At 39.3% G+C, this 24,579-nt stretch overlaps 4 protein-coding genes across 31 annotated transcripts in view; 3 read left to right on the top strand and 1 right to left on the bottom strand.

The window, feature by feature from the left end:
* The window catches only part of dmd (dystrophin), a 330,473-nt gene extending 325,993 nt beyond the window's left edge, over positions 1–4,480 (top strand). For all 23 annotated transcript variants that reach the window (XM_067493119.1, XM_067493113.1, XM_067493128.1 and 20 more), the window contains one exon: positions 1,334–4,480. In XM_067493119.1, coding sequence (XP_067349220.1) covers positions 1,334–1,452 — 119 coding nt within the window. In that variant the 3' untranslated portion in view covers positions 1,453–4,480. The remainder of the gene's footprint in view (positions 1–1,333) is intronic.
* Positions 4,263–7,396, bottom strand: LOC137108480 (adenosine receptor A1-like). Its single transcript, XM_067493130.1, has 4 exons — positions 7,196–7,396; positions 6,936–7,070; positions 6,673–6,857; positions 4,263–6,583 (listed from the first exon to the last, which is right to left on the bottom strand). The coding sequence occupies exons 1-4, from the start codon at positions 7,376–7,378 to the stop codon at positions 5,854–5,856; spliced, it is 1,233 nt and encodes a 410-aa protein (XP_067349231.1). The 5' UTR covers positions 7,379–7,396; the 3' UTR covers positions 4,263–5,853.
* Positions 7,397–11,094: 3,698 nt separating this feature from the next.
* Positions 11,095–20,454, top strand: gtf3c3 (general transcription factor IIIC, polypeptide 3). Of its 4 annotated transcripts, none has more exons than XM_067493908.1 (19): positions 11,095–11,294; positions 11,536–11,611; positions 12,502–12,809; positions 12,895–13,018; positions 13,121–13,312; positions 13,957–14,122; positions 14,288–14,435; positions 14,537–14,660; positions 15,277–15,377; positions 15,496–15,667; positions 15,901–16,103; positions 16,722–16,823; positions 16,996–17,128; positions 17,533–17,758; positions 17,883–17,937; positions 18,038–18,173; positions 18,605–18,729; positions 18,820–18,972; positions 19,198–20,454. In XM_067493908.1, exons 1-19 carry the CDS (start codon positions 11,202–11,204, stop codon positions 19,318–19,320), a joined length of 2,760 nt encoding a protein of 919 aa, XP_067350009.1. In that variant the 5' UTR covers positions 11,095–11,201; the 3' UTR covers positions 19,321–20,454. The 4 variants fall into 4 exon arrangements, with proteins under 4 accessions (XP_067350009.1, XP_067350011.1, XP_067350010.1 ...); XM_067493910.1 differs by having other exon boundaries at positions 11,255–11,294; positions 11,536–11,607; XM_067493909.1 differs by lacking the exon at positions 11,095–11,294 and adding an exon at positions 11,326–11,388.
* Positions 20,455–20,490: 36 nt separating this feature from the next.
* The window catches only part of hecw2b (HECT, C2 and WW domain containing E3 ubiquitin protein ligase 2b), a 33,381-nt gene continuing 29,292 nt past the window's right edge, over positions 20,491–24,579 (top strand). The window contains exon 1 of one of the 3 annotated variants that reach the window (XM_067493905.1): positions 20,491–20,854. The gene's annotated coding sequence lies outside the window, so the exon portion shown is untranslated. The remainder of the gene's footprint in view (positions 20,855–24,579) is intronic. The other 2 variants (XM_067493904.1, XM_067493907.1) reach the window with 2 other exon arrangements.

The following is a 24,579-nucleotide window of genomic DNA, read 5'->3' as shown; positions in this document are numbered from 1 at the left end:
AGTAAGATTCACCTGCAATTTATTAAGATTGTCAGCAAAGTTTTGTGTTATATTTATTTGGCTTTGTTTGGCTGTTTCTAGATTCTGTTTCTGTAGCCTGATAATCATTTATGACAAAAAAGTGTTCTTATGTGGTTCCTACTCTAAAGCTGCAGACAGAAAGCCCCTTTGTTTGCATATAGCAACATGATAAATTGTTGCATTCTTGGTCCCACTCAAAAGCTTTTTTGGGAATCTTATCTGGAGCTGTTCAAACAGGATTTACAATAATTTAGTGAAATGCAGTGGTGGCTGCAGCAGACCGGAGTAGGGCAGTCTTGATAAAGGCCTTTGTCAGCCTGCATGCTACTTCACCTCTAGTCCACAGTGTTCTCACTGCTATAGAGATAGAGCTAGAGATATCTATATTTCATTTATTTTATAGTCAGTCATTGCAGCCCCTTTTGCTATGTAGCTGATTCTTGGAACAGATTTGCTATTTAAATGTATAAGATACCTTATGACACTACAGCAGAACGTGCCTTCATCTGCCATAGAAAATACTGAGCAGATTGTAAATCCCACTGGTGGTTAAGTTTGGATCAGGGACCAATTCCTTATTACACAGTAAATGGCATTCGTCTGTGATCTAACACTTTATTTATTTTTTTTACCTGGGTTACTGTTCCTGAGTCCCTGCTCGAACATTCTTTCCAGGGAGTGGCAGTATCTAGAAGCATCTCCACTCCGCCTAGCATTACTCCAGACTGTAGTTTTAGATTGAGAAAAGCAGCTACAACATCTGACAACAAAACTGTGTTATGTGTCCCGTGAATAATTGAAAATTTCATACTTAAAGTACTTCTGTGTATTTTTAATTTGTAATGAAAAAGTTTTAGTATTTCTTTAGTCCATAAATCTGTCATATCACTTTTATTTTTTGTAGAAAAATATGATACATTTCATCATAAAGTAATTTTTATTTTCAGTAAGTAGGTTTTGTAATGTTAGTCTCTTCTCATTATCGACAAATATCATTGGTTATGTTTCACTTATCGCTTGTCACTTAGTGCTGTGCTGAGTAACAAGGTCAGTGCTTAGACACAGAATATAATTTTTTACATTGACATGATCATTCTACATTAGTTGATGTATGTATGTATGTATGTTATCAACTCCATGTAGATTGACGTTAGGCTGTTCTGTGTGTATCAAAGCAGTATGTAGCACACAAGCTAGTCAGTTTATACTGCTGTGTATATGTCAGCTTGTGCTAAACTTCAGTTTCTAGCTGTCAGTTACTCTTAGCATGTCTGCATTATTCAGGCCTCTCTCTCTTCCCTGCTCTCTCCAGGTACCAGTATTGGCAGTTTGTTCCACATGGCCGATGATCTGGGCCGCGCCATGGAGTCACTAGTCAACGTAATGACAGACAAGCAGAGCGCCAAACAGCACGAAACCCTGCCCTTCTGATTTCATTCCCAAACTTTTCATCCTTCCTCCTTCCCCCTCCTTCCCTTCTTCATCCTTCTCTACCTATAGCATGCTTTTTTAGTCAGAACAACTGGATTGGAAAAAGAGTTTACAAAGAGAATATATAATGTCTATTTTTGTGAAAGATTGCAGTTTCAGCAATGGCACGTAAAAAATCAGAAACATGTAGATTTCAGTAGTTTCTTAAAACGTCCTGAAGTTGTTTTATTATTAACAGAGGCTGGTTTTTAATCTTCTATGCAATTGTATAAAACAAGGGTTTTGGGGCGGAGGGGGGGCAAAAATAGATGAGATACAAATCTGTGTTCATTGTGGTTATATATTTGCCATCTCTTTGTAATTGGGGAAATGGCTAAAGTATTTCAGACATTTGTATCAAAAGAGAATGATTGTAATCATAAGGGTGCTTTCTAAGAGGAAATTGTCTTTCTATAACAGCGTACACTACTGTCAAGGTAATGCAGGCAACGTGGCACATAGTGCGTTGTCTGTGAGACAACGCACTGTGTGTGTGTGTGTGTGTGTGTGTGTGTGTGTAGGGTGCCTAATTTTCATGTTACATTACTGCTTTTTTTTTTTACTTTTTACTTAGGCTGACAAACATTATTCATTCATCCACTCATCCGTCCATCTATCCATCCGCCCCATTATGAGCATCACTATGGCAACTGGTTTTCACCCTGTATTTGTTTTCACCACAGTGCACTGTGTGTGTAAGCGGCTGCTGTAAAGGCCTGATTCAGAACTGATCCAAGTCACTAAAGTCTCTACAAACCTAATGCACACTATAGGAAAAAATTTGTCATAATAGGACATCAACGGGGAGCTGTTTTGCGACAATTACACTACATAATTAATGAAACTGAATTTAAATAGAAAGATTTTTATTTTCTTTCAATTGTAGTACATCACATGGGTGTCTGAGACAAAGGTGCTGTTTAGATGTGTCTTTATATATGGCACTGCATATTGAGGCTTTGCTTGCAGTAATGCAACAAATAATGTAGCATTGACTGCTGCTAGAAATGTCTGAAAATAGTAATGGTATGTGTAAATGTGTCCTGAAGTACAGTGGAGTGAGAGTTTCTCCGGGGTCTCTTTACTCTTCAAAGCTACAGTGTACAGCTTTGGGGAGTCAAGTTACAGTAGCATTAACACGAGACTCAAAATCAAATCCACCATGCTCTGCCCAGTTATTATGAAATTGTAATAAAGAGCAAACTACAAAAATTGCCATTCAAACAGAATTTGGTCACTGATGGCTTAGAAAGGCAAACCTCACTCATAAACCTTTAGGCCAGGGACATGCTTTCTTACCAAAGTGTAGACAACCTGCGTTATCGGCATCTTTGTTCACACACTTTCTTAAATATTTTATGTATGTCTGGAGGTTTTCAAAGGTTATCCACCACAGGACAGGCTAGGGGCCTAATCATGCCTGACTCAAACCAGAATCTCTTCCTCAAGAACTTTCATTTGAGAAGATGTGGTGACAGGTTGCAGAACTGCTCAAAGGGTTTCTATTCAACACTTTCTACTATTGTTTTTGTGGTGATTTTTATATATTAGATTATATACAATCATAGATTATGTGATGCTCCCACCACCAGTTATGGGCTGAAAAGCATCTTGCAAGGGTATGCACAACTACAAATGTATAGATAAATATATCACCAGCCTCAGATGGGAATACTTCTGTACAGCTGTCATGCTGTCCAATGAACCTGGATTCATGTAATTTGGCACTAGTTTAGTCAATCTCACGACTGTACACACTCCTGCACTCCTCTCAGATTAAAAATCGATTACTGTTTCATTTTAGAAATCCTGATCACATTTTGCAGAACATTAAAAAAAAATAAATAACATATTGTAAGTTTAGATTAGTTAGTCAGAATCTGCAGTAATGATGTGTTGTTATGAATGAGGTTGAACTAATTGATACTTTACAAATTTGTTGAATCAAAGCTGCCAGTATCAATTGTTTAGTACTTTTAGGTGTTTACCTCCAGTTCTGCATCAGACCTTTTAGCCTGATTGTCACACTGGTACATGTTATGTTTCATTTAAAGTTGTTTCATTTTTATCAATAAGATAATGTCAGACGACATTTGTATGGCCTCTTGAGCACACATAGTACGCAAAGTATTGTTTTGTAAATTGACAGTTTGTGTCAGAAGTACTGTAAAACAAATTTCGAAGAATGTTATTTCCATAGATCTGAGCACCACAGTGTTATATAAGGCTACTAGCCATCTGAGATTATTTTTCAGGAATTCCTCATTCTGAGCAAGATTGCAACTACAATATTTAATTTCTTTATGCCCAGAATCAAGAATAATCTCTCATGAATTGGCACCAGTTCAAACTCGATGTCATTACTGTACACAATCCTGTACTCCTCTTAGATTAATAATGGATTATTGTTTCATGTCAGAAATCCTGATCACACTTGTTTAAATGCAATGCAATGAGTCTCCAGTCTGAATGTTCAGATGCTTTCACTGAATTCAGTGATTTAAAGCATTTTAAACAAGTCAGTTTGATCTGTGTTCACTACTGTCATACCTGGGATATACTAGATATTTGTTTACTGTGTGATGAGGATGCATTTATTTTAGCAGTGTTACATTTTGTCTTAAAAGCAAATTTAGTTTTGTGCTGTGTGAGGTGTTAGCATGTGTGACTAAAATAAAATCCATCCTTATTTAATATATAACCACTCAGAGAAATCTGTGACAAGCTTGCTGCATCACACGCACGTGTTTATCACATCATATTCTTGCCGCATGATCCAACAGGTTTTTGTTTTTGATCTAGACACTGAATTTTTTTTTTGTTTTCATTTTTAACGTTTGTTTCATTGTCACATCACTTTTCAAATAACCTGTTAATACTTCACAACATATCAGATTCCACCAAAAATATGCCTTACTACTGTATTATAAAATGCTTTACTGTATTTCAATAAAGCACGCAGTTATGTTGATTTAACCTGCCTCTTTGATTCGATGCGTGTTGTGTTTATTTTTAAGCTGGAGTTCTGTAATTCCTGGTTACAATAAATGCAATGTTTCTAGCTTGTCACAAACACACTGCTAAAAAAATGTTTTATCACATCTGGTGATTCTGCCAGTTCTCCCATTACCCAGTCAAGTATCATCTGTTAATGCTTTAGCAACTTAGCAAGCAATGAATTTACCCTATTAGCATGATAAGATGTGTTTTTCCTCCGTAAACTCTTTCATTTGCTCTGGTGCCAACTAGCAGTGCATCAATAACCAAGAAAAATGGACCATGCCAGACAGCCTTGAAAAAGTCATTCAATTCTTCATTTCGTGATTCTAGATTTAAGTGCAAAAGCTTGCATCCCCCTATTTTAAAGTGGCAAAAAGATTATACAAAATTTTCTTTTTCACCAACGTAATACTTAATGCACGTTTAGCTTGTGTTTCTCCATCATCAACAGTAACAAAAATTGTAAAGGAATAAATAAACGTTTAGTAAATAATTGCTTAAGAACATTTGCAATAAAATATGTCGATCCAAAAATGTTTTTACTCCTTAACATTTCAAATTAGGAGGATATAAACTTTTGAACTGCGCTATGAAAATTCAGTGTTACATCATATGAAGGAGTTTCCCAGTTGAGATGGTATCATCTGGAGGTACAGGTCAACCAAGACTACAGCGCCTCGGATATGAGCATCCAGATGATATCTGAAATGAACAGAAAGCTTCTCCAGGTGTCATTGTTTTCAGCTAGAGGTATAGCAATTTTTAAAGTGGAGGGAATTTTTCATCATTCATAAAGCTTGAAATGAAAGTCTAAAAAGTTGCTCTTTAACTGCTTGTATGACCACTACCCCTGGATCTGGGTGTGCACCATGTAATTAATGAAGCTGCTCCCACACTGGACAAACAGACAGATTGTGCTTCTCCAAAAACGCCACCTTAATCTGTCCCCAGTGACCTGCTGTTGAAACTTTTAGGCTACCATGACCCCCTTCATCATGAGTAATGAAACACAGCCTGTTCTGTAGGTTATGTGCTGTTTGTTGGTTGTGTACTGTGTAAATTCTCAGCTGCTTGTACAGTAATTGTTGGTCACTTTTTTTTTCTGCTCCTCTGTACCTCAGTGATTATCATTTATAAGTAAGTTAATACCAAACCCACCCTCTATCCCCACCAACGTGAGTGGTACTTAACCTCTGGTCCCTCCCATGCATACATTTCTATATCTGTCCCAGAGTGACCAAAAGACTTTATGTACTTCTCACATTGCTGTTTGATCATGATTTTAGGCAAATTCATAAGGTTTGTTCATACTGAGTGCACTATGACTTGGAATTGTGTATTGTTGTGAACCCTGTGGCTGCTCTAATGGCATTTTGGCGTAACGCTCCACAAGCTCCTCCACATTCCAGTCAGTGTGTGTCTGAACGACCTCATTCTGTACGCGTACAGGATCGGGTTCAGGGCTGAGTTGGCATGGGAAAGCAAAATGGCTGCAAGTGTGAACGACATTGGCACATCACATTGTTGGCAGAACAGCAGGAGACAGTTAATGAGGTGAATGGGCATCCAGCACACCACAAAGAAAAACAGGACAAGGAAAAAGGAGGTGGCTTTCCGAAGCTCCTGGCGGGTGTTGACCTTAGATCTGCCCACATTGGACTGTGGAGGACAATGGCCAGCAGGAGCAATGGTGACTTTGGTAGATCCAACTGTGGCAACCCTAAACCCTGACTGTGTAAAGACAGTGGTAGTGTCAGTTTTGATAACAGAATCAACTTCTTCCCCAGCTCTCACTTCAGCCTTATATTTCTGCATACTTTTTTCTGTCCCAATGTCTGGTTCAATGCTTGTGCTTCCCCCAGCAGCTGAACTCCTAGTGTCCTCTGTCCCAGTCCCAGTGCTCCCAATACCAGGATCTCCGATGTATTTTGCAGTTCCCCTGAAAACCGCGATGCGCCTGAGCTGGCGGCGAACAGTAAGGAAGATGTGACCATAGATGATGAACATGGCCACCAGTGGTACCAGGAGGCAGCAGAAGAAGTTGAAGTAGACCATGTAGCTCATGTTCACCACACAAGTGAAAATGCAGTAGCTGAAATGACAAGTCAGAAAAACCTGAAGAGAAGCAATAAATTAATCCAATCCAATCATCCCTCCCTCCTTTTATCCTCATGCTCTTACTCAGCCTCTGTTGGTTGTCTTCGCCAGTCCATGAGTGGCACAGAGCCGGTTATGGCCCCAAGGCTCCATGTGACCACCAAAGCCAACTGGGCGTTCCTGGGGCTCATCACACGCTGATACTGGAAGGGCAGAAGGATGGCCATGTAGCGCTCTGCAGCAACTGCTAACAGGCTCAGGATAGAGCTCTGGAAGAGAAAAATTGTCTCATAACATTGTTGGCATAAGGCTGTTTTTAATGACTGCCACTAATGGATTGCCTGTACCTGTGTGAGCACCATCAGGATGCTGAGCAGCACCAAGCAGAGGGGCAAGTCATGGCGAGGTTGACCTAGGTCAGTCAGCGCTGCACAGGGAATGGCCAACAAGCCAACCAAGATGTCCGCCACTGCCAATGACACCTTTAGACACAGTAAATTATACTTTTATATTTATCTTTAATCGTCTGCTTATATTTTAACAAAGGAAACATGTATAGTCATCCAGATTGTGTTATTTTAACTTGGAGATGAACAAACTTCCTCACCAGGAAGTAGTTGGTGACAGTGCGAAGCCTTCTGTTGCGAGCGACAGCCAGGCAGACAAGGAAGTTACCAGTGATGGCCAGCACAGCGATGATGAGCTCGGTGGCGATGTACAGTCCTTTAAATCGAGGTTGGAATCCATAAGGCATCTCTGCCGTACAGCTGCTAGAAGTCACATTCATCATAAGAGGGAGACAGGTTCCAGGGTCACCTGGAAAAGAAGATACAGACAGTGTAAACATATACTTAACGTCTTTTCAATAATAGATCCCGGTCCTGTATGGGCTATATGACTGTTTGTTGAATGTGCTAAAATAACTGGTCACTGCATGTTGTAAAAACAAAAAACTTGAACTTGGAAGAACTCTCAGTTGGCCTCCACAATAAAATTCTTTGGTGAGGCATGGATCAAAGCAAAAGTATAAAACTCATAAATGTTCTAGAAGCACAGTGGCCTCAACAGTTGTGAAATTTTAAACATGTTTTGATCTACCTGGACTTCCTTCCTACAGTTGTTTGTACAACCCCAGCTAAAAAACTGGACAAGAAGGACCTTGTTTAAGGAGGTGACCAAGAATGCAGGGGTTTTTAGCAGCAGGGAAATCCTCCCATGGCATGATGCTACCACCGCTGCCAGGAGAATATGTGTAGCATCAAACAGCTAAAAAGATCCAGGACATCAAATAAAGCAAAAAGAAAGAAAGAGGCTGCTGGTGTGTGCCAGCTAATCAACCTCCTAAATGAAGTTGGATAAGCCCTAAGCTTTAGAACAGTTTGTCTGCGGGTTTCAATGAGTCCTCTGTTCTTAGCATTCCCATGGGTTCGCTATGGGCTACTGTATATAAGGTCTTAAGTGTGTTTTTGTAAGCAGAAAAAGAAATGTTGACCGCATTTAACATTGTTTGAGCAGCAAGTATTACACACCATAATGTGTTAGACAGGTACAATATACTGCATCATGTTTGGGCTGAATTAAAACTCTCACGGGAGGAAATGGGGTTGATGAATAATAGAGATCAATACTGAGTGATTGAATATTAGGAGCCTACATTTAAAAAAATAGGAGCCTGCTGTTGATGGTGGACACCGATGACTGTGCAAAACACAGGGTGTTCTTTCAAGTTTCATTTTATGTTTGAATGCAATAATAATCCCTCACAGTATGCATGCTGCTGAGAAAGAGCTTTTAAGCTGTGGCACTGATTACATGGACTGAATTTAGCCCAGGGGAAGAATGGAGATATGAGAGGAGAGAGAGGAACAGTGGTTGTTATGAAGCTCAATCTGTGTCTTTGTGCTGACCAACTGAGCAGTGACAAATGATGATAAGGGACAAAAACAAAGACACACACAAAAACAAGTTTGCTGACTTTAGTGTTCACTGTTTACACACACTGATATGAGCTCAGACGTGCTGCAGGTTGCTGTGCACACATGAAAATAGATTGACACTGGAAATAAACAGACTCAATCCACCATAAATCAGTTACAATAACAAACAGGCAGAAGTCGTGCAGTTATATTTTTTGCACCAAATAGGATTAGAAATGACATGACATTATTATATTTCATACTGCTGCTGTTGATGCAGAACTTTGACTAAACAGTAATTAGGCAATTACAAAATTAAGACAGCTGTTGCTAGAAATACAGAAAAAAAACTTCTCAATCTTTAAAGATATAATAATTTACGTTGTAGGTCAAATTAATAACATTGATACAAGAACTTTATTGTTGTCTGCTGCACTTCAGAAAATGTGTGCAGACAAGGATGCTTATCTACTTTGATATTTAAGTAGATCCGACAAGACCCCCCAAACAAAATACAAAAAGACAAATTACAGAACAGTTAGCCCTTTTTTTCCATACATTCCATCAGAATCTAAGAGAAGGGCTCAAAATAAACTGTTATACCCCCAAATGACTATAAGGTTCACTCACCTGCACTAGTCTTCAGGTGCAGTCATCACACCATTTGTTGGCTCTGAAAAATCCAAGCCTCTAAACAAATGTGAATCTCTGATGCAGAAGAGTCATCAGTGTATGAACACACTGAGTGGGAAGCCAGGCCAGGAACAGGAGGAGCATGAAATCACACCCTCCACCCTCTTTTCCCTCCATCTCTTTACTATCTTCCTCTTCCCGCTCTTTCGAGACAAGATGATAGAGCAGGATCCAGTACGTCAAGCCTGAGTCTGTTGAATGAGCAGCTGCACTTGAATCTTTGTGAAACGGAAAAAGCTGATATGCTTTGACGTAAATCTCTCACCTGGTACTGACAGAGCAAACATTTAATATTAAATGCTTGCTTTAGCTACACGCTCATATCATCCAATATTTTTTGTTTATTATAGGAAAGAACAATGGATGTCGAAGCCAACTGAATTCTAGAAATAAAGCACTTTTATGTCTGCAGTGATTTAAAAATCTGAAAGTGGTGTTTATAGAGAATGTCTTTGCATATCAACATAAACAGTACAGGCAATAGAGATACAGTATGCTCGTATGTACTGTCACTGCAAACAATGTTTGATTTACAACATAGGTCAGTCTGTGTCAGTCATATGATGCTGACTGTTTTGAATGTCAATGACTAATGCTAAAAAGATCCAGGAGGCTTCTGCTTGATATGTCTGAAGAAGGAAGACCTCAGTACTTTTCTTCATGTAAGATATTTGTCATCAGCATACAAGAGCATGGTATGTTTAAATTATATTTTTTTTATTTTCTGTAATAGGTACATTGTATTGTGTTTTGAGATGTTTTCCTTTCCCTCTGAATAAAATGAAAGGTGGCCACCTCTAAGCAATTTTCCACATTTTTCACATTACAACCACAAACGTAAATGTATTTTATTAGGATTTTATGTGATAGACCAGCACAACGTGGTACAAAATTGTGAAGTGAAAGGAAAAAAAAAAAGTTTTTTAAAATTTTTTACAAATAAATATCTGAAAATTGTGACATGCATTTGTATTCAGCCCGCCTGAGTCAATACTTTGTAGAACCACCTTTTGTTGCAATTACAGCAGCAAGTCTTTTAGGGTATGTCTCTACCAGCTTTGCACATCTAGAGCGTGAAACTTTTCTCGATTGTTCTTTGCAAAATAGCTCAAGCTAAGTTTGTGGTTGTAAAGTGACAAAATGTGGAAAATTTGTATGAATACTTTTTCCTGGCAATGTATGTATTCAATTATTCCTAGAATATGCTTCAGGTCACACTGAAAACAGAGCATCTGTAGAGATACCAGAAAATGAAAGTTCATAGACCCATCTCATCGAATCTGATGGAGCTCTGGAGGATCTGTCAGCAAGAATGGGGTTCCCAAACTTTACATGGAAAACCCCAAAATAATAACGGCTTCTGGCTGGTCCCCTTTTTTTGCACACTGGCTTAAAACCCATTGACAATAGCAGAGTACAGTGTAGCCAAAAAGTTTAGGCAAAAAAGAATGATAGACAAAGCCAATAACATTAATTTATTAATAATAACTGATAACAACTGTTTTTCAATTAAAAACTAAATGTATGTTGAAGCAAAATATAAAAAAGTGAAGGCAACTGCTTTAAAGGTTGGGAAGCTGTTTGCAAATTACAAATCTATTTGACATTTGAAGTGAAAAAAGGTAAAACACCCCAGGCAGCAAACATGAAAATGAGCAACTTTCCATGTGTTAAAGTGCCGATGACCCCGAAACCACACTCATCCACATACACATGCAGGATGTGTATGTGTTTTCTGTAAAGCACAAACATAGTATAACGATCAGCAAACCGATTGTTGTTAAAAGTCCAGTTCATTTTTACTGTAGTAATGTCTGATTTCCACCACTAGATGTCACAAAAACAACTTAATGATTTATGGCTTGTAAACGTAACCCGGAAGTTTTTATGCGTCACGTGATAGTATCTCAGCGTGCGGGTTAATGTATATTATTAGCAGTAGTATTAAGGACATTGTTTCCCCCCTGCTGATACTCGGATATCTAGTCGCTGTGTGATGCAGAGATGTCTGGCTTTAGTGCCGAGCTAATAGATTACCTGGAGGGAAGGATAAGTTTTGAGGAGTTTGACAGGAGGAGGGACGAGCGGAAAGCAAAGGTAACGTTAGGTACCAGGTGATGGAGCAACTCGGACATTGCATAATGTTATGTTTATGTGTTGTCTGCTCAGTAGCAGAGCTAAGCTGGTCAACGTTAGCAAATTTTCCTTCAAATATCACTGTTTAACTTAACTACCGTTTGTGTAACGTAATTTTGTTTTCTGACTGCGAAGTCACAACTGTTCAAATGGAGATTTTGTTCCGATAAACTAAATTGTGGGGTTTCTTTCCTCTCCTCAGGGCTCAGAAGCGTTAGCTGAAGATGCGGAGGATGAAGCTCAGCCCTGCACCTCGGCAGTGATCCCGGGGAAAGTCGGTAAACTGAATGTGTGGCTGACATCCAGGCTGATGGAGATGGAGTTAACTTGATCTTTAGTTTATGTCAAAATATTGTTGACAAACACTTAGTTTCCACTAAGCCTTTCTTTACACGCTTTATTGCATCTGCTCCATAACTCGATAATACACATTATTTGCATTTGTACATGAGTATTGTACTAGCAAACTTTCTCACAGTGGTGGAAAGTATATTTACTTAAGCACTGTATTTCAGTAGAGTTATGAGGTATTTCTACTTTGCTTGAGTGTTTCTCTTTTTCTGCTACCCTATATTTTAACTTCACCACTGATTATTTAATCAAGATACAAACTAATCATTAGATTTTATTGATCACCAGGGTAAAATGAACAAGCTAGTCAGCAGTACAATATGTAATTTAAATTTGAATTAGACTATTACAGTAGGTTAAAAAATGTGAACACCAAAACAGTGTATAAGGACCTTTAAAATCAGCTCAATTACCAGCTGCAACTTTAAAATGATGAACACATTAACACATGTCAGTAAATAGCTGTAGTTGAATTTTTTTATGGCCAAAATTAAGCTTCTGAAAAGTGAATATTTGCTGCTTTTATATGATTGTAAACTAAAAGTTTTTTTTACCTGTTGCTCAGAAATGAGACATGAAGTATATCAACTTGGCTCTGAGAAATTGATGGGTATTTTTTTTTTTTTTAGACCAAAAGAATTAATTAATCAACAAATTAATTAACTTATGGGGCTCACTTGTAAAGCATTTTATTCTAAGCACATGGTAATAAGAGGAAAGTTTCATGGCACACATTACAGAGAAACTGAACAAGTGTGCCTGTAAACCATGAAATTGTTTGGTTGACATCATCTTACACAGCTCTCTGTCCCGACAGAAGAGGGAGTCAGCCCTGGGGTCCAGCTGGCCTTCGCTTCCATGCTGGGAGAAACTACAGAAACAAAGTCTTCTGAAGAGGAGGAGGATGAAGAGGATAGCTTGAGCTATGTTGACGATGAAGACGATGAGGATTACAAGGCGGAGGGGGAAGAGGAGGAGGTAGCAGAGAAGGGGCAGAGACGAGGAGGGAGAGGAGCAAGGTGCAAGAAGAAGAAAATAGAGGAGGAGGAGGAAGAGGATCTGACAGCAGGGGATGTGTTTGCATTGGAAATGAAGCTGAATCGAGAAAACAAGAAGATGATGAAGGTGAGACAGGGATAAAGAAATGTGTGTAGGTTGGCTGTTTCATTCAAATGTGTGCATTTCGGACCCTGTTTGTGTCTGTGTCCAGGATAGGCGTCACCACAGCAAGCTGCCCCGAGCGCTGAGGGGCTTGATGGGAGAAGCCAATATCCGCTACGCTAGAGGAGAGAAAGAGGACGCCATCTTGATGTGTATGGAGATTATAAGACAGGGTATGACGCTTAACTTGTCTTTTTCCTTTACCATCATTAAAGATTGTTTCAAAACATGAAAGTTTAAATGCATAATCTCATTTCCTGTTCCTTGTTCTCCAGCTCCTCTGGCCTACGAGCCTTTCTCTACGCTGGCCATGATCTATGAGGATGACGGAGACGTGGACAAAGCACTGCAGTTTGGTCTGATTGCTGCTCACCTGAACCCTTCCGACTGCGAGGAGTGGATCAGACTAGCTGAAATGTCTCTGGAGCAAGACAACATCCGACAGGCCATCTTCTGCTACACAAAAGGTCAGACTGACACTTGGTTTCCTTCTTTTAATAACACCATAAGCATCTGTAAGTGTTTAGGAACTGTTGTTGACATCACATTCAAAATGAGAAATTATATATATATATATATATATATATATATATATATATATATGTTTCTCAGTTGCAACATTTGATGTGTTGAAATGCTATTTACTCAAATATAGGTTGTATTCATTTCATTCTCTTGTGTAATGAGTGTAAACAAATTTTTTACATAAAAAATGTCCACAATAAAACTAAGTGACAGTCTGAAGAGTTAAAAGGTTTCATGCGGTGATGAAAATGTGGCAAATAGAGCTCACGCAACTTTAATGATTTGATTAATGGATTGAATTTGCAAAACTGTACAAACAAGTTATAGAAACCTAATCAGCATGAATATTAGATCACATTGGCTGCAAACAGGATCATGTTATTGTTTAAAAAAATCAATGATACATTAGAACTGTGACACAGCATTTAATGTATTATTTAAATTTAAATTTTGAAATAAATTAATCTTTCACAGTTTTTTGGCTAAGCCAAAACTTAACTGGGATTATTGCAGAAGAGCATCTAAAAAACCTAATTAACTGTTTTCCAAAAACACTATAATTTATGAAAAACTGTTGGATTGCCAGCCATCAAGTATGACCCCACCAACGTGCGCTACTTGTGGGAGCGCTCCAGTCTCCACATGCGTCTGGGAGAGCACAGGCAGTGCATGGATGGCTACCGCAAGATCCTGTTGCTGTTGCCATTGGAGGATGGAGAGCATTTCATGCAGCTCTCCAAGGACATGGCCAAGTACGGGACCCAATCTGAACCATGGACAGTTTGTAACAGCTGGCATACAAAAATCATTAATGCTGTTTGTGTTTAGATGTAGAATTATGTTTGCAAAAGCCTTAAACTCACTTATTGTAGCACATGGTTGTTTCTATCTGTGTATTTGTGTGTATGTATATTTAGGAGTTACTATGAGAGTAATGACTTGCCCTCAGCTCTGAGTGTGATAAAGGAAGCGTTGGTGCGACACCCCACCTTGGTCAGTGATGACTTCATAAACATGGCAGCTGAACTGTATATCGCCAACCACGAGTACAAAACAGCTCTGCAGGTACGTGTGCGTGTGCATTTGTGTTTGTAAAACAACAGTATGTTATTCAGAGAAAGCAAATAAATGACATATGAATGTATGCACTGTGTGTTTTTTCTTAGGTCTTGACCCAGTTTGCTGGCATTGTTTTGGTCAGGGCTGATTCAAACTCCACGGAGTCAACCCAAGAAGAGAAAGTGGCAAAGAAGATGAGTGAGATGACTGAAATGGCACCAGAGGAGATTGGTGACTTGCTTTTGGTTTTTAAAATGTTTTTGTTTGCATCCCACTCCTACAGTTGCATCAGAAGCAAGTGTGAGGACTAATAAAAAGAAGTCAAGTGGGGTGTGAGACAGATTCTGATGTTTTTGAAGCTCTCAAGCTAAATGGGTTAGCCAGCTATTTTGGGATAAACAGTTTTCTGCTAACACAAAGCTGGCCCACTTTTAAAGAGGCTAGATCAAAAAGTTATTATCAGCAAGCTAATAGCAACAGAGCCAAAAAGTATTGTGGTGATGTTTGTAAAAATGGATCTTTGTGGGCCAAACATTTAGGGGGAAATAACAGAAATCTTAAATCAATCAAAAAGTCAATCTGGAGAAAGGCTAAAAACCATCCTTCAACCGAATGAGACGCATAGAAAAATAGTCAGTCACATGGTTGTTAGAGGTCCACAGTGGTGTGTTGTGTTATTGTGGAAATTTGGCTCTGACAGTCTTCACACCTTAGTTGTGAATTCTCTCCCACAGTCCTCTTCCTCTACATTGATACTGTAATCATAGCTGTTATTTTTGGAACATACAGTATTAATGCTGACTGGAATTATGTGTGCTTGTGTGTGTCCGTGCGTGTGAGAATCCAGGTGATATTACAGATATACAGGTACCAGAAACTGTCCCAGTGGACCTTAGGGCAAAACTAATTGTCTGCCTTATATACCAGCATGTCTACAGGCCTATTGAGGTAAAGAGGATTTTTGCAATGACACTTTGAAGATAGTATATTGAGTAAATAAAATCCAAGAATCTTTTATTTTAAGCTGCGGGTTTCATGTTTGTCTTGTTGTGCTGCCTGCTTGTAGAGCCTGGTGTCATCACTGATGGAGCAGAGTCCAGAGGAGATTGGTGACTTGTATCTGGACATAGGTGAAGCATACCTAGACAAAGGCCAGTACATGTCTGCTCTGCCTCTACTGTCTGCGCTCGTCATATCTGTCAAATACAACCTGGCTGTTGTCTGGCTCCGACATGCAGGTAAGGCAAACAAAAAAGTGATTTTGTCCTTCATTATTCATTGTGATAGTTGTAACTACAGTTTCTACCTAATAAATGAGATATATCTCCAGTAGTATCCATCCAAAACATTATCCACTGTGTGAAACTTTCATCTTAAATCTCATATAGAATTTTAGGTGACTCTTGAATTATTTCTCCCATTACACGAAATAAAAACATTTATCTCTGCTTTTGCCATTTCTCCCTTGCAGAGTGTCTGAAGGCACTTGGCCACCTGGAGGTGGCAGCAGACAGCTACACTAAGGTGGTAGAGATGGCCCCGCAGCACCTGGAGGCCAGACTTTCCCTGGCCACCCTGCAGCAGCAGTTGGGTCGGCCAGAGTGTGCCCTTAAGGCCCTGGAGCCCATGTATGACAGTGACACACTGGCACAGGACTCGTCGGCTGCACAGAAGGCAAAGGACCATGTATTTCTGTTTGGGTTAATAGGAATCAAATTGTATCTAGTTTAGATAAGATGCTCCAAGTGCTACATTTTATTAGTTTTACAGTGTTCCTGTGTCATATAACTTATATAACCACATGTCATATAACCACATTTTGTATGTTCTTTACAAACTTTGGGAAAATGATTGTTTCCCTTTAGCTGCTGTCAGAGAAGATGCCCCACTCTGTCACTTCACTGTACTACCCCATGTCAACTGATACTGATACTATAGTTCCAGAAAATTCAGCAGAGTGATACAGCTTCACTTTAGAGGACACCACTGTGTCAGTTTCTCCCAGTTATTTTTTAATCCATGTCACTAAGTTCATCTGGTTCAAATTATATTTAGGAATCAGGGCCTCCAGTATTTGGATATGTAAGCTGGTGAAAACAAAGGTGTGTCAGATAAAATTTTATTGACATTTTACAGTACCAGATTGCACTCAGTATTTGCAGAAATCAAATATCAAAACTCTGATCAGATCCGATTGCTTATTTGGCTTTGCTGTGTCATAGTTTTGTGTACATCAAATGTAGATGTCAAGGAAGGTGCATGCTCATATGTATATATGTTTAATATTTGTAGGAATTAAAACTGCTTCTGCATCGTTCCACACTGCTAAAGACTCAGGGACAAGTACAGGACTACCTGGATGCTATGATCACCATGATCTCTATGCTTCTTAAGGTAACATAAAAACTTCTCCTTTATAGTTCCATTATTTTTTTATATTCAGTTCAGGTTTAATTAAGATTTGGGGTTAGTTGTAATGGTTGTGGTCAGGGTAGGGGACCAGGGAAGTAACACTATGCCAATGAATGTCATCTCAAAAAAAACGTACTAAACACGTGTTTTCTAGGTGGCCATGCAGCGAGCCAAAGTGTGTGTCAGCTCTGTGTTCGTGTCAGGTGTGAAACATTTGAGGCTGGTGAAAGTCAAGGACTTGCTGCCAGAGATTGCTGACCATGAAGCTGCCTATCTGGACAATACTGGTATGTATAGTAGACATTGATAAATATGTTTGTGTGTGTAGTCAGAACAGGGTATTGTTAAATGTCTGCTTTAAGTTCAGATGAGCTGATCTGGCTGTGGTACAGAGCCTGGAGTTGGCAGAATCAGTGCAGAGCAGTTGGTGACTCATTAACAGTTGCCATATGTGGAGAAAAGGCTGTTTATTGCTCTCTTAAAGGGCTTGCATCTTTTTACCCAACAACTACAAAAGGTTTAAAATTGAGTTTTTTAAATTTTGATGAAACATTTTATTCAGATTGCTTTTTTTTTTTTTTTTTTTAAATATGATCATTTGGTGTCGTTTTGGTACGTTTGCTATGCAAATTAGAAAACGTAACGAGATGCAAATGCAGTGCTGATATCCTCTTTTTGTCCCTGTGTCCAGGTAAAACTAACGTTCTGTCTAAAGAGGACTGGTGGCAGCTGCTGGTCAGCAGTATACTGACGCTGTGTGAGGTGAAGCGCTATGAGGAGGCTGAGCTATTAGTGGACTCCGCCATGGAGTTCTACTCCTTCTATGACAACAAGCCCAAGAGGAAAGAGCTGGAGTTTTTTGGGCTGTCTGCCACTATCCTGGGCCACAACTACTACAAGGCCTATAACTACATCAGGTAGACTCAGCATGTAGAGCTCCAGGTGGAATCCGAGCTGTTAAATTGTATCTTTAGTTTTTAAATTGTTTTTAAACGTATACAAACCAGAATGATTTGCTGTCTGCTTTTCTTTACTCAACAGATTAATGCTGATGGAAAATGTTGATCTGCCTCAACTTTGGAATGTTTTTAATCAGGTGTGCACCTATGCATACAATTCAAAAAAGGAATTCATTGCCTACATTTGTCTTTTCAGTCAACATAACTTTGCTAACAACTGTGTTCTATATTCCTCAGTTGACGATAACGTCCCAGCACCAGCGTCACCATCGCTTCTGTCTACGCCTGCTGTTAAAACATCCTGACAATCACGCCTTGTGTGTCCTGTGCGGACACAACGCCATGGTGTCGGGGAGCTTCAAACATGCTCTGGGTACTGAACATACACAGATTGGCATCGACCACACGGTTGTGCTTGTTTGAGCTAGTTAACTACTTGTTTTAATCTGATGCGAAATTGAAAGCATGAAATTAGAAACATTTTTAGTTTGCAACATGACTGCAGGTATTATGTTTTGGCGGTGACTGTTTCATTCTTGTTTCTTTGCTGTAAGAAAGCAAGTAGTAATGTGTACAATCTTCAGAGACTATTGTCAGTGCCAACAAGATCACGTTTCATGGATACCTCAAAACATATTTATTGAAAGAAAAATGTTTAGTCTAAAACTTCATCAACCTGGATACAACTGAAAAACTGTTTACAGCTTGTTGTTGATGCTCTCTAACCTGTTTATTTTAAGAGGCTTCTCTTACCTGTTCCAGATAACCTAATTACACATCTCCAAATCTCTTGTGTATCTTTAGGCCAGTATGTTCAGGCGTTCCAGACGTATCCCAACAACCCACTCCACAGCCTGTGTGTTGGTCTCACCTACTTCCACATGGCTTCCCAGAAGTATGTAGCGAAAAGACATACACTAGTGCTCCAGGTACAATCTTTTGTGTACATTGCCCCTTTTTATAGCTGTTTCATAACAAATGGTGGTCTGGAAATCTTCAACGGTCATGTTTGTTTTTAGGGTTTCTCCTTCTTGTGGCGGTACGTAGAGCTACGTGGAGTGTGTCAGGAGAGCATGTACAACCTGGGCAGGGCACTGCACCAGATGGGTCTCACACATTTGGCCATACACTACTACCAAAAGGCGCTTACACTCCCTGCACAGAAGCTGGAGGTAAATATACAACAATGTCAGATTACCCAAGCACCTAGTGGGCCCTCAGAATTCAGCCTTATGTATCATAGTTAATTTAAATTTACAAACATCTCGCTCATTTTTACACTGGCATTGGAACGGATGCAGATTCTTTCATTGGTTTCTTGAGCACAGCTAATTCCCTTAAACACCTTGGGGATGCAGCTTCACAGAAACGTTCCCTGATTGCCTCTCTCCATGCAGGGCATTGCTAATGGCCAGGTGGATCTGAGGAGGGAGATTGCCTTCAACCTGTCACTCATCTACCAGAACAGCGGGAACATAGAGATGGCCCGGCAGATCATAAACACGCACTGCATAATTTAAAAAATGCACGTTTACCAGTGTTTCTGATTTGGAGTTTTGAGACTCCTGCAAGTAATTTACTGTAAAATATGGATGACTAACAATTACTTATTTATAAATCAACAAATACACAAGTATATGTAAGTATAAGTAATGTTTTTATTTTTTTAATTTAACAAATAAAAACCTTAAATAAGGTAAAAACAATCAGTAGCATTAATGGAAATTTTTAAATGTTTATCCTTTTTACATTTATTAATGTGCATTTATTTTTAGAATTTAGGTTTTGGAAGTGTGTGTGTGTGTGAGAGAGAGAGAGGTGGTACAAACCACTGTAAAGGTAGCATGTAGCATTTTTGCCTTGTTGGTGATGCACAAAGCAGAACAGACTGGTACAACTACTACAAACTTAAGATAAATGTAACATCCAATTGTGGTTCATACTGAGGATAGTACTGATACAGTTACTACAGTACTGAAGTAGAAATACAGAAATTACAAATGCAGATCTATAGACAAATATGCATTTTCTTGTAATATCAATATGTAGTAATTTATTTTTAGTTTTTTTGTTGTCATTTCAACTGTAATGTAAATGTTAAATGTATTTACATACATAATTTTTTTTTAATATACATCAACAAGCATTAGGTACTCAGAGCAGAGCAAGGAGTAGCAGGAGTAACTTTACCCCCTGCTCTGTTTGCTTTCCCTCGCTCCTCTACCCCCATCCTGTCTTTCCCCTCTGGATCATTCAACTCCATCTAGGCCAGCATATCTCAACTGTTTATATGTCAGAAATCTCTGAATAAACATGCAACACACACATAGACCACCCTACTTTGGGTGGAATTTTTATGCCAGAAAGCCCTGCGTCACTGTCTGCATTTTTAAACCTGGGATTAAAGCAGGTATTTGTCAGTAAATCACTGTAGTTTCCCCAGGGGCCTCTGGGAACGCCTTTACCGACCGCTTAAGGCTCCCGGACCTCACGTTGGACACCGATGACCTAACGGGCGGGGGAGTGGAGGAGATGAGAAATCAGTTATTTTGATGCTGATCTCGGTCAGTTTAGTCTCGCAACCAGGCCTGGCCTTCACAGGAAGTTTCCAAGCAGCACTTTCAATAGAAACAGGTCGTTATGATGAGAATTTGCCTGGTGTGATTTTTTTTTTTTTTTTTTTTTTTTTCTTTCCACCATGGAAGAGCGGACTGAACACCGTGGGGAAAGTGTGTTAAGAAGCGGAAACTGGGAGGCGGATGTTAAGGGGTCCAGCAGCCAAATAAATAAGATATGAACGCGTCTGTCTGTCTATACTGGCAACATCACCGAGAAGTACATGACGTTACGGAGAGAAACGGATTTAAAGCCGGGAGCAGTTTGATCCCCAGCGCTCGCGCTCATGAGGAGCGGATCCAGTGAGATGGGAACTCGATGAAGGGGAGATGTTGCCCGGGCGTGTGGCGCTCCGTCGTCCATGATTACGCGACCTGTTCGGGGATTGTTTGGCACACACAAAGGCTCATACACGACGCTTAAAACGCAGTAGCAAAGGTAAGTGAGTTTTGTTGGCACAGTGTCGATGTGGAGCTAACAGAAAAAAAACAATTAATTGACATTTACGCTATGCGCAAATGCGTTTGCCTACATTTGTTACTCCGTCTGTCAGGTGTTGTGTTCAGAGCTGCTACTAAAGCTTTAATGTGCTTGAGTGCCAGCAACAGCTACAAATAAAGGCCTGACCCAAAAAATAAAAAAAAATAAAACCCAAACAAACAAAAAAGACAAAAGCAGAATGAAGTCTTTGTCCCACAAGCATCATGTGGTGGTGTCAAAAATCACCGTGAGCTTCAGGCAGAAAAGCAAAAGTGTGCTGCAAAATCAAATCACTCCCAGAATAACGGGACATCTCATCTCCTACATCCTCCCTAATAGCTCCATGTAGGATCTGACCCTGGCTATAATCTCTGTGTAATCAACCGCACAGGAGGTTGCATTTGTCATCAGATTGACTGGCAGGCCATCTGTTTGCTCCTTATTGTGTTTGACTGAGGTCTGAGGCCAACACTGAGGATGTGCATTCCTTTAGAAAGTCCCAGTATGTGACATGTAGATGAGGAATAAAACAAGTATGCAATTCATCATTAATGCATTTACAATCCAGCATTCTTGATTAAAATACAAGTTTCCTGCAGGAACATCAGTTTTCTTTTCTCCTTTTGTAATCACATTAGAGCTGGCAGGGATCTGGTGTCTTGCTAATGGAGGGATGCTTGAACAGGGCAGGGCAAAACACAGGTCCATTTTAATACCGGCTGCACCACTGCATTATCTTGGTAATGCCCTGCAATCCGAGTTACTTTATATTGTTACTTGTGCATATGTTTGGCCTAAACCTTTAACTGCCCTAATATATCACTTACTTCTAACATTATCAGTGCAGACTGACCTGTGTTTTACCTTAAATTAAACCCCTGATCTACAGTCATCTGAATATGTTTTTACTTCCTGTTGCCAGATTATATAAATGTACTAAACTCTTATAGGCTACTGTATGAGTAACTCAAGACCTCTGACTACTTGATAGAGTAGCTTATGAAAGCTACACATCTCTTGATTGTAACATGTGGCTACAAGAGAATAATTTCCCATCTCTAATGTCGACGCCCTGTGGATTCATGTGTTCATGATCTTAACACAGGTTTTGACAAATCAAAATTTAAATTTGCAACTATTTAGTATGTGCTTCAAGTTTCAGGGACTGGTAAGATACAAATTGAAACAAGTGGCCAAACTCCATGCAGCCTCAGTACCACACAGCTTTTTTCAACAATGTCAAAACCAACATGCATGCATACATGCATACACACATACTATTATTTTTAAGTTGAATGTTTATACATTCAAATTTACACAATTTGTATAACTTCATTTGAAGCCTACTTGATGTAGACCTAATGGGCATTGTGCAATTGAACTCCTAATCTGAAAAGAATAGATAAGAATTCTGTTACTTTACATTACATGCAGAACGATTTCTTAGATAGGAGATGATTCACGTTGCTGAGTCGCCTGGCAGCTGGCTCTGGCCTCCTACAGACATGAGAGCTATGTTAAATATTTTTTAAACATTTGATAGCTGATAAGAAAGCAAGATCAGCCTCTTTCCCAGGATGTCAAACCTTGTAGCTGTACTTACTTAAACTTAACAAGCCTAACCCAAATCTTTGCTCACCAGTCTCCTAACTAGTTTTTCAATAATGGAGCACTGTCAGGTCTGTCACATTTCATTGGGGACATCAGTGTTCCCGAGGTTAAAAGTACAAGAATGCACTGAAACATAGACACACACACACTCACACACTTTAAGTGGCACGGAGGAATGTGATGGGTGTGTTGGGGACAGGAAGCTGTCGCCTCTGACAGGACAGTCTCATTGTTCTCCCCTCATGCTGCAGCTATTTCAGGCTTGTGTGTCTTTCTAAAGTTGTGTACACACATTTTAATTCAAAACCATCGTTGTGAGGGTCATTTGTGCACAGTTGGATGTATCAGCCAGTGTAGAGCAGTAGAAATTAAACATGATAACTCAGTCTTGGTCATTAGCATATGAGCTAATGATGTTATGAGTTATCTTTGAATAAAATCTTGGGCCAGGGGTAGGTCTTTTGTTCTTTGCCCTTTTTACTGCAGAAATGGGCTGTTTCCTTACTGTTGGAGGTGTTTTTTTCAAAATCCTGTCAAATAAAACAAATTTGTTTCTTCTAACCAGTCACTTCCTTCCTGGGGAAGAGGCATATTTTAATGGTTCATTATCAGCAGTAATAAAGCTGATAAATTCTGATCCCTATTTAAGTTGATGTTCCAACTTCATCACTTTGCCCAGTGCTATCGCCTTTTTAGCCTTAACCAGAATATGTTTACCTTACTCAATGTGCTCATTTTAGGAAACTGTTTTGAACATATGTAGAGGAAATTACACAATGGAAGTCTCCTGTCTGCTCTTTTGACTCTTTAAAAGGGCTTTCCAGAGACTCCCTGAGACTCTCCCTGGACCCTCCCAAGACATTCCTACCTACCAATGGCATCAGTCCATAAACTGACCTCTATTTTGATTTTGCACGTCCACTGTATACAGAGTCGCACCCATCTGATTCCATTTTACACCCATGGCTCACCACTCTGCCTGAACCACTGGCCGACTTTCCCAAGCTTTAACAAGCTGACCAATGAAAACGGAGTGCAGCCTGTGTGAGGAAGGCCTTAACGAGTAAGGTGTTAAAATCAACAGTTTCATACAGGGCTGAAAAAGTACTGCATAGGCCCATTATATGAAAAAAAAGCATTGTTTGAAATTGGATTTCAGTCAAGCCATAGAATTAAAAAGTGTAAATGTAAAATTATGCATAGTGTGACTTTAAGACATAAGTGACAAAGTCAAACCCCTCAACAAATGAGCAAACGATGGAGGGGAATATTCAGTTAAATTGAAATATCAGATTAGGCTTTTTTTTGGCAGGACTTGAATTCTAAATAAAAAACTTAAATGGAGCATCTTTAAAATTTTAGATGGATTGTATTTGTAAGTTACATTTTTCTGTTATTGACTCAACCAATCGTGCAAGTTTGCACACTGTTATGTTATACTTGGTTTATGCAAATCTATAAAGTTCCATGAAGCACTACCTAGAATTTCTGTTCCTTATCAAGACTGTCATGTTATTATCCTCTTACTCTTAACAACTTCCTTCATTTTCCAAAAACATGAATTACTTTAGTACAACATGCCCAACAGAGAAACTTTATCCAGGTTGAGAGGATGTTTTCCCCCCTGTTTAACTAAATCACTTGAATAAGAACAGTTACTCTAAATTTCTCTATCAACATATATCAGTGGTGGCAAGTACTAGCAGGAGGGGATGAGACTATTTTACCAGCAATAGATATTGTTGGTTTTGCAATGACCATAAAATAAGGAGTTTTATGTGCCAGTGAACATAATGCATCAAAAACATCAAAAAACTGTGACTGTATTAAGGCCCAGAATGAACTATAAACCTGTGTTTGTGTATCTGTACAGTAAGGCTGTAAACAGTTGCGGTGTGTGTGTGGGTGTGAACTTGTACAGAAATATGCTTTATAAATAGTGCAGTTTCATCCACCAGGAAATATTGGACCTCCACCGTTTTGTATTTTACAGTTAAACATAAAGTATTGTTTAGATGAATGTCTGCTGCCTGCAATCACCCTGTGCCTTTATTTAAACAATTATGGTGCAT

Source organism: Channa argus, chromosome 23 (assembly GCF_033026475.1).
Source record: "Channa argus isolate prfri chromosome 23, Channa argus male v1.0, whole genome shotgun sequence".
In the NCBI taxonomy this organism is placed as follows: Eukaryota; Metazoa; Chordata; class Actinopteri; order Anabantiformes; family Channidae; genus Channa; species Channa argus.
Note: the sequence above shows the minus strand (reverse complement) of the source record. Positions and strands in the feature narration are given on the sequence as shown.

Coding starts and splice junctions, on each gene's coding strand:
- LOC137108480 (XM_067493130.1), bottom strand. CDS start 7,378: ATGATGAATGTGACTTCTAGCAGCTGTACGGCAGAGATGCCTTATGGA. Junction 7,071..7,195: donor CTGTCACCAACTACTTCCTG/GTGAGGAAGTTT, acceptor CTGTGTCTAAAG/GTGTCATTGGCAGTGGCGGA. Junction 6,584..6,672: donor AGACAACCAACAGAGGCTGA/GTAAGAGCATGA, acceptor TTGTCATTTCAG/CTACTGCATTTTCACTTGTG.
- gtf3c3 (XM_067493908.1), top strand. CDS start 11,202: ATGTCTGGCTTTAGTGCCGAGCTAATAGATTACCTGGAGGGAAGGATA. Junction 16,824..16,995: donor TGATCTCTATGCTTCTTAAG/GTAACATAAAAA, acceptor CGTGTTTTCTAG/GTGGCCATGCAGCGAGCCAA. Junction 17,938..18,037: donor TTTGGAATGTTTTTAATCAG/GTGTGCACCTAT, acceptor TATATTCCTCAG/TTGACGATAACGTCCCAGCA.